The 13,082-nt window shown below is 32.5% G+C and overlaps 2 protein-coding genes and 1 long non-coding RNA gene across 16 annotated transcripts; 1 reads left to right on the plus strand and 2 right to left on the minus strand.

The window, feature by feature from the left end:
* Positions 1 to 2,368: 2,368 nt before the first annotated feature.
* On the minus strand, positions 2,369 to 12,405 carry LOC145156614 (uncharacterized). 3 transcript variants are annotated; one of them, XR_013736828.1, is made up of 6 exons: positions 12,159 to 12,404; positions 11,733 to 12,015; positions 11,255 to 11,360; positions 11,100 to 11,158; positions 10,939 to 11,001; positions 2,369 to 2,581 (listed from the first exon to the last, which is right to left on the minus strand). XR_013736828.1 is itself a non-coding variant. In XM_079075910.1 (5 exons), exons 2-4 carry the CDS (start codon positions 12,000 to 12,002, stop codon positions 11,127 to 11,129), a joined length of 408 nt encoding a protein of 135 aa, XP_078932036.1. In that variant the 5' UTR covers positions 12,003 to 12,015; positions 12,131 to 12,405; the 3' UTR covers positions 10,803 to 11,001; positions 11,100 to 11,126. The 3 variants fall into 3 exon arrangements, 2 of the variants coding, with proteins under 2 accessions (XP_078932036.1, XP_078932035.1); XM_079075910.1 differs by lacking the exon at positions 2,369 to 2,581 and having other exon boundaries at positions 10,803 to 11,001; positions 12,131 to 12,405; XM_079075909.1 differs by lacking the exon at positions 2,369 to 2,581 and having other exon boundaries at positions 10,803 to 11,001.
* On the minus strand, positions 5,136 to 7,144 carry LOC145159732 (uncharacterized). Of its 2 annotated transcripts, none has more exons than XM_079078769.1 (2): positions 5,527 to 7,144; positions 5,136 to 5,450 (listed from the first exon to the last, which is right to left on the minus strand). In XM_079078769.1, the coding sequence occupies exons 1-2, from the start codon at positions 6,163 to 6,165 to the stop codon at positions 5,223 to 5,225; spliced, it is 867 nt and encodes a 288-aa protein (XP_078934895.1). In that variant the 5' UTR covers positions 6,166 to 7,144; the 3' UTR covers positions 5,136 to 5,222. Both variants share the same exon structure in this region, with proteins under 2 accessions (XP_078934895.1, XP_078934896.1).
* Positions 7,177 to 9,807, plus strand: LOC145159734 (uncharacterized). 11 transcript variants are annotated; one of them, XR_013737892.1, is made up of 6 exons: positions 7,177 to 7,362; positions 7,502 to 8,239; positions 8,322 to 8,359; positions 8,460 to 8,592; positions 8,672 to 8,922; positions 9,056 to 9,458. It is a non-coding gene; the product is annotated as an uncharacterized LOC145159734 (long non-coding RNA). The 11 variants fall into 11 exon arrangements; XR_013737883.1 differs by adding an exon at positions 9,793 to 9,807 and having other exon boundaries at positions 7,178 to 7,362; positions 8,322 to 8,592; positions 9,056 to 9,434; XR_013737889.1 differs by having other exon boundaries at positions 7,178 to 7,362; positions 8,322 to 8,592; positions 9,056 to 9,264; positions 9,367 to 9,458.
* Positions 12,406 to 13,082: the final 677 nt, after the last annotated feature.

A 13,082-nucleotide genomic window follows, 5' to 3' on the forward strand; every position in this document is an offset into this window, starting at 1 on the left:
TTGCTTAATATTTTAATTTCTATCATTATAATTATTAAAAACATCAAACATTGTTTTTATATATTAAAGGTAACAATATAATCATTTATATATAATTATTTTTAACTATTGTTATTGTAAGTTATTTTAAGCTACTTATTTGAAAACTTTTAACGATTATAAAAATATTTTTAGGAAATATTTTAGTTAAATTGAGATTACAATTTAGTTTTTGCATTTATCACTACAATTTATCACTTTTAGCTATTTACAAAATATTCTTTGGTTTTTTAAGTGGAACTTAAATTTATATTTAAGTTGACATTGTAATGTTATATTTAACTTAACAATTTAAGTATTTTGTCTAAACTGTTCAAAAGTTGTAGCTTTAAACTGATAATGGTTTACATATAACAACATATTAAATCTAATAAATTAAGTATAATATGTTAAAATTTAAAGACATAACTTTATAAGTAGAAGTAAAGATATTATTTTAAAATTAAAATTTAGTATATTTATGATTACACTTTAGGTTTGATATTTATTTAACTTTATTAACCAACTTATAATCATTATTAGAAAGACACTACACTTAATCACTTTTAACTATTTACAAAATATTCTTTGCGTTGTTTAAGTTAAACCAAAATTTATATTTAAGTTGACCAGTAATGTTATATTCAAATTAATAATTTAAATATTTTATACAAATTGTTCCAAAATTGTATCTTTAAAATGATAATGTTTTACATCCAACAATATATTAAAACTAATAAATTAAGTATAATATGTTAAAAGTTGAAAAACATAACTTTATAAGTAGAAGTAAACATATTATTTTAATATTGAAATTTAGTTTATATATGATTACACTTTAAATTTGATATTTATTTAACCTTATTAACCAACTTATAATTATTATTAGAAAGAAATTGAAAAGTTATGGGAGTTTCAAATGAATGTGGTGAAAGAAAAAAATGCATGGGAGTTTCAAATGAATGTGGTGAAAGGAAAAATGTTTCCTTTATAATATAGTATGATATGATATGATATGATATGATGATAATTAGTATTTACTTTAATATTAAATAAACCAATAAGTCAAGTCAATGGTTGAGATCCCAAATTTAATGTCAATGGTTGTGTCATGGTTTCTTCTTCACTTTCAAACAATCAAGCAACCAAGAACCACAAATTTCCTTTAATATTTGCTTTAAAAGTTCAGTTCTGAAAGTATTAGTACCATGCATCGTTTAATTTTTTTGGATTCAGTCCTAGTAGACAAGATGGGAACAAGAACCTATGGGAATGAAAGCAGCAAAAAGGGTTGAGATCTTACTGAAAAAGTTAAATCAGCCTCTGTTTCTGTCAAATTCCGAAAACTTTATGCAGAATCATCGTCTCGATGAACAATCGAACTCGAAGGTGTCTCAATGATTTCTGCAACATCAGCGTGTTCCTGTACGTGAGAAGGAAAATACGCCTCTTTCTTCTCACGTACAAGAACTCTTATTTCTTCAAATTACTGCTTCGCTTGACAACTTCAGTCCTCAAACTCTTTCTTGAATTACTTTTAACCCACCGTCTTTTACACTTGCCACTTTATATATAGAAAAAAAAACTTGTTTTTCCAAAGCATAATTGAATAACCGAAGGGTATTTTTAACAACCTCCCTTAATTCCGATTTTGGAAAGGATTAACATAAACAACACTTCACATACGCCTAGTTCCCGAGTTTAACAACACAAAAGAAAAGAAGAGAAAAGAAAACCAAGAGAGAAAAGAAGAGAAAATAAAGGAAAACAATTTTTTTGTTACCCAGTTGGAAATAAATAGAAGGAAAATTAATCATGTTATTATTTCTTTCCATATCCTCCCAAATCGGAAGGAAAGTTAGGAAGGAAAGTGATCATTCCATTTCTCTCCGTTTCCTTCCACTTCTTTTCTTTAATGAAACTTGGGAACATAAATTTCTTTTATTTTCTTCTCATTTCCACCTATTTCATTTCTTTTATTTTCTTCTAATTTCCACCCATTATTTTTTTTGTTAAATTGAACTCGGGAACAGGGTGATAGTGTTGACTTAAGTCCAATGATTTTGTGAAGATGTATGTATTTTGCTTTAACGAATTAACTTTCATAATTTTAACAATAAATTGTAGCAATGTCACATGCAGCCATTTTACGAACCAAATGCATTTTGTTGTGTTTTGTTAACTTGTGGAGAATATGATTCAAAGTTAATTAAATTGCATAGTTGTTAATACATATAATATTAAAAGGAAATAACTTTTCAGCTTTTAAATATTTTATAAGATTTAGAGCTTATAAAATCTCACAAGTAACATAATAGCCTTGTATTCATATTGATCACGAATATTGTTATGCAGATTATAAGGCCGACCAATTTGAAGCTATAGAAAAGTAGTTTAGTAATTGAACTTGACCCGAAGATGCGTGGAGAACATGTCACGTTGTTCTCCATCCTATCAAGAACACACACACACAAACAATCTCTCTTCCTCTCTTCTTCTGCCACGTGCATTCCCTCTTCCATGTCACCACCACGATCCTCGTTGTTGTAGGTATCTCCTCCGACTTTAAAATGAAAAAAAAAACAAAAACAAAAACAAAAAAACAAATTCAATGACCAATGATAGCTTAAACAATTCATAATAATTAAAATAAAACACTCAGAAAAATCTAATGATTAAAAAATAATTAAAGATCATATTGCATGGATGGATTTTTATTTATTTTCCTTCATTTGTATTAAATCTCATAAATAGGGACTAAGTGTAATACTTGATAAATTAGATTTTTGTTTCTTTTTCTCTGTTTAATAATGTAACTAGGCGAATGTCTGTGTGTTGCGCAGACGTAAGTAAAATATTGATGAATATATTATTATTAAAAAATATCGTTGTTACTAACTTTGAATTAATAATTATGTTATAAAACATTCTAATTATTTTTACTAAAAGATAACATATATAAATATTAAAATTAGTTGCTATCCATGGGTTATGTATCTAAGTAAAAAATAAACTTGATTTATATTTATTTTTAATTATTAATAGCTAATGAGTTTATATAGACATTTTATGATTATAACATTTTAATAAAAGATAACATATATAAATATTAAAATCTTTTGATGTATATTTTATAGTTAACAATATAATGAAACTTTCATTATTATATAATATACTAATTTACAACTACATGATAAACATGACTTGCTTTTTATTGGACCACTTCGAATTTTTTTTTCCCTTTTTTTAATCTGTTGATTCACCGCCCCTGTCTAACCAATAAAATTGGGATCAGTGTCCCCTCCACTGCTTCATTTCATTCCAGCTTCTGGAACCTTTCACCGCCTCTTCTCCTTCTTCTCTACTTTTCTTCTTGGGAAAATGACTTAAAAGGTAATAATGTTTCAAAAACGTACAAAAAACACCATTATTCTTTTTTTAGTGAAAAAATACCATTAAAATGAAAATTTTGTACAAAAAATATCAACAAAATACAAATAACCCTTTAGAATGACCTGAGGTAACCGGTTACCTCAGGTCAACTATTGAACGTGCTTTAATAACCTTCATCCATCAAATTAGGGTTCCATCTTCATCCCCCTTCTTCGTCTCCTTCGGCTCCTATGACATCTTCAAGCTCATCAAATTATTCTAAGTCAAATTCGAACATTTCCAAGAGCAGGAGCACAATTGATTATGCTCACCCTTGTCACTGTGAGAAGCCTTCCCAAGTTTGGACCTCAACTACGGTTGATAATCCGGGTAGAAAGTTCAGAGTATGTCGTAACTCACTATTAAGTGGTTCTAGCATCTATCATCTACTTCTCCTTCATACTTAATTTATTATGTATATTGAAGGATAAGAAGAAGAAGAAATGTGATTTCTGGGAATGGGTCGATCAAGATGAAGAACTAATAAAAGAAGACAACACTGAAGTCAAGATATCAATATTCGAAAATAATTTTTGGACACATAAGGTGAAGGCAGATAAAGAATCAATGAGTTTCAAAAAAGACTTGGATAAATTAACTAGGAAATATTGGAATCTCAAATGTTGTATGTTGTTGTTCTTTGTTATGTTTTTTTATGTATGTTATATTGAAATGAAATGAAAATTGTAATGTAATGACTTTGGTAATGTATTTTGAAAGTTTGGTTAATTAAAAGTCTTGTATTGGAATTGAATCAATGTTTTATGGAAATAAATTTAGTTTTGATAAAGGAATGGGACCAATGATTCGTAAATATAATTGAGTGCTCATACTGGAATGGAATCAGTGATTCCTGGAATGGAATGGAATTATTGATTACTGCTTAATATTGATTCTTCACACATGAATGGAATTAATGATTCCTGATTAATAGTCATTGTGTATATTGAAATGGAATTAATGATTCCTGGTTAATATTGATTCTTCACACAGGAATGGAATCAGTGATTCCTGGAATGGAATGGAATTATTAATTATTGCTTTAAATACAGGCACGATATGGTTAGGGATGTTTTGTTTGACATATTTAAGCGTGCCGGGGTTTCCGCTAAGAAAGAAGCACCTGTTGATTTCTTGACTGACCCGACAGAAGGAAGGTCAACCCTCAGACCGGCTGACATTTTGATTTTTGGATGGGGAGGAGGGAAACACGCATGTGTGGATCTTACAGGGGTATCCCCTCTCGTGGGCCTGAGGGCTGGGGGTTTAACGACGGGACATGCTGCTTTAAAAGCAGCTACAGGCAAAGTCACCAAACATGAGAAATCGTGCATGGAAAATCAACACGTGTTCATACCATTTGCATTTGATACATTTGGTTTCCTCGCACCGGATGCGGTAGAGCTTCTTAAAAGAGTACAACGAATCATGCATAGTAATGTTATATCCCCTAGATCTTCGGATGTAGTCTTTAAAAGGATTAGCTTTATCATTCAAAAAGGCTTAGCGGCACAGCTTGTTGCCCGTTTGCCATCTCACTCATTGTATGATGACAATTAAAATATTGGTGGAATGAAAAGTTTCATTTTATTGATTCTTCACACATGAATGAAATTAATGATTCCTGATTAATAGTCATTGTGTATATTGAAATGGAATTATTGATTCCTGGTTAGTATATTGGCAAAAAGTTGGACCACATATTGGAATGGCCTTGTCCCTGTCCTTGTCCATAAATATAAACCACATACATTACCAAACCACATACATTATCAAAGTGGGACCACATACATCAGGTGTTCATAGGCATTTATGTCAATCAATTTGATCTCCTTCATGATATCTTCAAATTTTGTGGTTGTTGTGGCCTTGGCAGCACACCAGAAAAGTTTCCTGTATTCAGCTCCTGATAATTTTTTCTTGAAGTTGGCATAGACATGCCTAGTACATTGTCTATGCTCACATTCTGACACTCTTTCCTTAACTGCTTCAATCAGTCCCTATTAAGTAACATTTGAATGTCATTATAAATTAAAAATAAAATAGAAATACTATTATTAAAAAACAGTTGACTACCTTGTGTTGGTCAGAGATGATGGTTAGTCCTCTACCTTGTCCCATATCAATGTCTTCAAGTAATAGATCCAAAAACCATTTCCAATTTGCCTTATTTTCAACTGGTACAACAGCCCATGCTAGAGGATACATTTGGTTATTAGCATCCCTACCAACAGCTGAAAGTACCTCACCTCTACAAAGTCCCTTTAAAAAACATCCATCTACACCAAGCACTCTTCTACACCCTTCAATCCAGCCATCCTTCACAGCCTTCAAGCAAATATACATCTTAGAAAAATGGACTGTAGAATCAGGCATGATATCCACATCCAATTTCACTGTGGAACCTGGATTAGTCCTCAATAGCTCCAAACCATAACTCCTAAGCTTTTCATAGTGTGCCACCAAGCTCCCTTCTATCTCATCCATTGCAAAATTTTTGGCATTTCTACACTGACCAAAACTAACTTTTAGATTAAAATCTCTAAGCACTGCTGCTGCCATTTTCCTGTAACTTATTCTTGGATTCTCTATTATGGTTTCTATTAACTGTTTTCCAATCCACCTATATGTGACCAATGAACCTAAATTGAAGGCCCTACTACAATTATGTTCAGAGATTAAGGACTTAATCTGAAATGATCTTTCTTTACTCATCCAAATTGCCCACAACCTAAAAGGTCATTTAGACTTCTCTTCACCTTTGCAACATCTAACTAATAATCTAGTTGAATCATTTTTTTCATACCACAGTTTATACCCATTAGCAACAGCATAATTGCTTAACAAATGCTTAAGTTCATAACGATCACAGAATTTCATACCTAAGACTGGAAACATTGTATCCCATTTTTGGTTAGGATCATGAACTGGATACTTATGAAGATCTTTCTTGACATCTTTCTTATCATCTTTTTCATCATCCACAACTCTTGGAGGCTTGAAAAATTTTCTTTTAATGAAAAGATCATCAGATGGTTGTAGTTGTATCACTTCATCATCAGGCTCATGCTCCACGAAATCATCATCTGAAAGCTCAGAGTCTACATCATCATCATCATCATCCGTATTACCATCTATCGATCCATCTTCAGCTATCTCTTCTTCAATCCACTCCATAACTAGATACTGACTGTGATCAATGTACAAATTGATCATACCCCCATTCTCATATCCAACATCAAGGAAACGAACATAATCATTTTCATCTTCCAAGACTCTTAACCCATCTCTCAGTGAACGTTGTGGAAGACAATAGTACACATTGATTCTTCCATCCTTGACCAAGTTCTTCACATACGAGATGAACTCCATGAAACTCATGCTTCTGAAATCGACATTGCTAACAACCATTTTTACTGGATTGAAATACACAATCGATTTGGGAACAAAAGAACATGTATGATTTACTTCGATTGTGAAGTTGAAATCCATTGTGATTCTGTGGAAAGGATGAACGAACGAAGGAGAAGGAAAGAACCCTTGATTTTGGGGGAAATAACGAAGGGTAAGGGCACAATTATTCCCATAAATCTTTTAACCGGCTAACCTATAACATCCGGTAAAATGATATTTTTTTCACTAAAAAAAGAATAATGGTGTTTTTTTTATGTTTTTGAAACATTATTACCTTTTTAAGTCATTTTCCCTATCTTCTTCGTCTCAAGCTTTCATGGATTCGGGGTCCCCACCACCGAAGACACGACCGCCACCACAGTCGGCACGGCCCAACCTGACCTCGCCTCCAGATTTCGGTTCAGTACATATATGCAGACCTTCCGCAATCCATTTGCTTCCCTCTCATCCCACCTCCACCGTCGCCTACCTCCGTTAGGGTTCGCCATCTAATCTCAGGTATGATCTTCAGGTAGGTGTTTTAGATAACAGTTTGGATTGATGTCTACTTCCATTTGGGTATAACCACGTCCAACCTCAGCCCTAACTTTTTCCATTCGTTCTCTCATCTATAATTTCTTTTTCGATTTTTTTTCAGCAACACCCAGTACCCATGTACACTTCTCGCTGGCCACCACCACTGTCGTGTTCAGGGCAGCAACATGGATTGCTGGAGATGGTGCGATCAGCGACAGAGGTGTTGTTTCACCTTTTGACAACGAGCTTTGTCTTGTATTTTAACCAATAATAATAAGATTAGTGTTCCTATCCACCGCTACCGCTTCATCTATCCATTCTTATACTCAGGTATGCGTTCCAATCCACCGCCTTTCACTTTTTGTCTACTTCGCTGTCTCTCTTCAGCTTCTGCTCTACTATTGATCCGATTAAGTGGTCATCGCCTCTCCATAGCATTCTGTCTTCTTCGATCGGATGTTGGTTGCTTCTTCCTCATACGCTCCTCCAACCATTTCCCACCTCTACCGTCAACTGCTAAGGACCCTAAACCATCCAACCAATTCCCATATGGTTGCTGTGATTTTTTTCTTTGCCTTTTGCTTTTGATGAGTTTCTTTTATGGTTATGTATATGATTTTACAAATCGAAAGACCACAAATCGTTCGAATTTTGATGGCAGTCTTGGTGGTGGTTCAGAATGTGAAAACCTGTAGCGGTGTTGCGTTGGAGACCTGAATCTAAATTAATTTATTAAAGGACTTCATGGCGGTCGATTGTGATTGACTGAAACAGTAGGGTTTTAGAAGGTAGTTGCAGGAGGGTTTGATTCTCGATTAGCATCTTCTTCTCAGATTATGTGATCCATTTGTAATTAGAGGTAAACAACTCATGTTTATTTGTTTGGTTTTATTTCTTTCTAGGTTTTACATATAAATAGTTTAGTGATTGTTCTTTTTCAGTGTTTGACCTGCAGATCCAACCACTTCTTCTTTGCAAGGTAATCGTAATCTTCATTATATGTCATCATCATTTAAGTAAGCCCTAATGTATTTAATTGAACCCAATTTATTAAACCCTAATGTCGGTGGAGCTCTTAGAAGCATGCTTTCTAAAAGAGATAAAGAGACACAGATTAGTAGGTAATTTTTACAGAATTGCATACCTAAAAAGCCAAAACCTTCCAATTGTTGATCTTTAGCTGTGGGAGTTTCACAAAACCATTAGGAAAATGTAAGTGTTGTAGTCTTTCATTTTTCTTGAATGCAAATATGTGTCTCACAGATTGAGCATGATGATGCGTGTATGACAGGGAGAATAGGCTGAATCTGAAGGCAATGGATGCAGAGCAACTATTAGACAACATGGGCACAAGATGGTTGCTTTCATTGCCGATTACTACAAAACTATAGAGAGTTTCCCTGTTCTCAGCCATGTTGAGGTTAACCACTATTCTCACCTTTTCTGTTCATGGTAGTTCACCCTTTGCAAGTATTCGGAACCTGTTAATTTATCAGCCAGGATATCTGTGGAAGATTCTTCCCGATTCTGCACCAATTAGAGGTAAACAACTCATGTTTATTTGTTTGGTTTTCTTGCTTTCTATGTTTTACATCTAAATAGTTTAGTGATTGTTCTTTTTTAGTGTAAAATCTTTCTGTGTTTGATCTCTAAAACTCATCAGTTTCAAATGTAGAGTGGGAAGAGTTGTGTAAAATAAGAAAGCATAACAGAGTTCAGAAAGAAGACTGATAGAAACCTGAAATAAAGGTGTAGAGATAGTAAGAAGATGGTGTTGGAGAGTGAAGCATATGAGGTGCTTCCTGGGGCAAACGAACCTGTGATGATCAAGACCGCCGATGACAGTGTGAATACTTGAACGGATTTTCTGGATTGCAATCCATTGTAAGTATATGCTATGTATGTGAAAATTGATGGTAAATTACATAAAAAGTCAACCGCAACCATCAATTTGGGTTGTAAAACATGGCTTCTGTTTTTGTTTAGATTTTCCTCTATTTTCAGATATCGTTTCACCTGTGTTCACCACCGTTAAACCCTTTCTTTTCTAAAAGGTAAAGTTTTAATATTTTCCTTTCTTTCTTCATCTTATCTCTACTTTTTGCTTTGATTTTTGTTTGGATGTTCATAGGAATCAGATAATCTGTTTCATTATATATATATTAAGGAGATATGTTAGTGTTGAAGGTTTACATGAACATTGTCAAGTAAGTTTGTTTTACTTAACAATGAACCTGAGCTGGTACATTATTTATAGAACAGTTGATCTCCGGAAATTTAAATATTACATGTATGGATTCTAATTTCAAGATTATTGGAATATTTTTACACTTGAATGAACATTTTTAACTATGTAAATTTTTCTATAGATCTTGAACTGTTAAATTCATGATGGCAATGTACCATGTACAGTAAATGGAGGGAGGAGTTTAATGTGACCTCTATGGGAGACACAACTACACGATGAGATGAAAACTTGATTGAATTTTCAAAATTTCACTTATAGTAAATTCTTTTATTTCAACATACACGACAAGTATTTTGGTCTTTTAGTAAAAAAGAAAGAATGAAATTGAGTTCCTTCCACTAACCAGAGAAATTTATCAACCATGTAATTAGATCCGTATGGAAAGGAATCTTGAATTCCAATTCCATTCTATTTGATGATTGGGTAATATTTATAAACAAAGAATGGAATGCAATTCTTTACACCGACCCAACGTTGAAATCTATCAAAAATGGAATTTGGAGGAATTGGCAACCAAACAAACCATGGAATGGAATCTTGAATCACCCAATAAAATCTTTCTGTTTTTTTCCAATTATTTGGCGTTTCCAACCCCGCAAATAATTTTAAAGCTCTCTTTTGAAAAAACTCATTATTATAAAAAGTAATTTTTGATCTATTTTTTGTTAATTTTTTGTATTTTAATTTAGGTCTTGTATTTAAACTTTTTGACTATTTAGAAAAATAAGATTTGAAAATAATTTTGTATTAAAATTAGAATAATAATAAGTTTAATGTATGAATTAGAAAAGAAGTTTAAAAGTTCGTTTCAAACGAATATGAGAATAAGAAAACAACCTCTTTTATTCTTTTATAATTAGATAATAGATACTTGTTAAATTAATATTTGTATGCACTAATAGAACTTGATTTGCATAATTTAAGTTAATCGATCAAGTATTCAAGATTATTATATAGTCATAGAAGTCAAAGATGTATTGATCTCATTGTTTTAAATACGATTGAGATTTCCTTTTTTTTAATTTTGTGAAGATTCCTGACATCTGATAAAGATTCATATACCAATATCCACAATCCGAAATTACAGATATCCAGTTTTGAAGATCATTAAGCCCATAACACCTATATTATTACCTATATATTGTGTCATGTGTGTGCAAAATGAAAACTAAAATAAGAAACCAAAACCATAGCTTCAAAAATATTCACAAAAAAGCTGGTTTCAAGTAGCACATATTCACACACAAAAGGAATGTGGAGATTAAAAAAAAGTCATAATATCTTTGGAAGAAGCCATTGAGTTTGATTACCAGAGTTGTCTTGTCATCGTCTTTCTATTCCATGTTTTCTATTTCTAAAATGTCAAATATAACCTACAACCATACAACATTAAATAATTAAAATAATAATAATATATCATTTCTTTAATGAACTAAAGGGAAATATAATTTCATAATTCATAGTTTCATACCCCCTGTTTACAGTTTGACCTCCCAGATCAGGTGATGATAACTGTCACTTTCCCCACATCTGCACATCGTAAATCTATTAGACACATTCATAAAATCTGTATATGTATTATGTATGGATGCATTGCATCATGATGATGATGATGATGATGCTTACATCCAATCAATGAACAAAGAGAAAGCTGAATTTTTAGAAGCAGCAATGCGATTTCCACAGAATGGCCACGAAGATCTATTATCATTCCTGACCCTTCATCTTCCTCCTGCATCATCAATAATTTCCATGACTAAGATATTTCTCAGTGCTTATAATGTTAATGGTAATTAGTATTACTTTAATATTAAATAAACCAATAAGTCAAGTCAATGGTTGAGATCCCAAATTTAATATTTTCTCAAGTTTCAATACAATACTAAATTTATCAAATCAGTTTAACTTTAAATGAACAACCTATTGAGTATTAACCTAATTTTGTATCATAGTTTTTTCTTCACTTACAAACAATTAAGCAGCCAAGAACCACAAATTTCCTTTAATATTTGCTTTAAAAGTTCAGTTCTGAAAGTATTTCTACCATGCCTCGTTTAATTTTTTTGGATTCAGTCCTAGTAGAAAAGATGGGAACAGATCTTACTGAAAAAGTTAAATCAGCCTCTGTTTCTGTCAAATTCCGAAAACTTTCTGCAGAATCATCGTCTCGATGACGATGAACAATAATCGAACTCGAAGGTGTCTCAATGATTTCTGCAGCAGCAGCGTGTTCCTGTATGGAAACCGAAGAAGTTCCTTCTTCAACACCATTCAAAACCCTGGAGTGATCATCAATTTGACCAAGTGAAGGGTTGGGGTTTTGAGATCCAGACGCTGAAGGTCTCTGTCTCTTCTTCTTCATTCGATGCTTCATTCCTCCCAATTTACTGTTGCATACGACGGTATAACCAAATATTTTCAACAAATGGCAACAGCAATAACTTTTGTTTAACAAAATCAACTGATTAAGAACTTAACAAACAATCGAAATCAAACTCTTACAAGAGCAGTAAGTTGACAAGAAACTTACGCCATTAACCAAGAGCTACTTCTAAAGCCAAATGGAATGGTGCGGCACCTCCTACGTGGAGCTCGGAATGCCATGGGGACACCGCCAAGAAACTCAGATTACGCCTTTAACACACTCTTACACAACCAGATGATTGATCTTAATGCAAGAACAACGAAAGGGAGAAATCAAAGAGAAAACCTAAAATGTGAGAATTGCATATTGAGTTATGTGAACTGAGGCGTAGTTTCCTTCTCACGTACAAGAACTCTTATTTCTTCAAATTACTGCTTCACTTGACAACTTCACTCCTCAAACTCTTTCTTGAATTACTTTTAACCCACCATCTTTTACACTTCCCACTTTATACATAGAAAAAAAAACACTTGTTTTTCCAAAGCATAATTGCATAACCCAAAGGTATTTTTATCAACCTCCCTTAATTCCGACTTTGGAAAGGACTAACATAAACAACCCTTCACATAGTATTGACTTGAGGCCAATGATTTTGTGAAGATGTATGTATTTTGCTTTAACGAATTAACTTTTATAATTTTAACAATGTCACATGCAACCATTTAACGAACCAAATGCATTTTGTTGTGATTTGTTAACTTGTGGAGAATATGATTCAAAGTTAATTGAATTGCATAGTTGTTAATACATATAATATTAAAAGGAAATAACTTTTCAGTTTTTTTAAATATTTTATAAGATTTACTGATTTAGAGCTTATAAAATCTCACAAGTAACATAACAGCCTTGTATTCATATTGATAACGAATATTGTTATGCAGATTATAAGGCCGACAAATTTGAAGCTATAGAAGGGTAGTTTAGTAATTGAACTTGAACGAAAGAAGCATGGAGAACTTGCCACATGGATAAAAATGATTCTTTTATTAGATTTTAAGAACAATAACTAACATTTTGTAAAATGTTAGA

Source organism: Lactuca virosa, chromosome 2 (assembly GCF_052849685.1).
Source record: "Lactuca virosa cultivar CGN04683 chromosome 2, Lactuca_virosa_CGN04683_v6, whole genome shotgun sequence".
Taxonomy (NCBI): domain Eukaryota; kingdom Viridiplantae; phylum Streptophyta; class Magnoliopsida; order Asterales; family Asteraceae; genus Lactuca; species Lactuca virosa.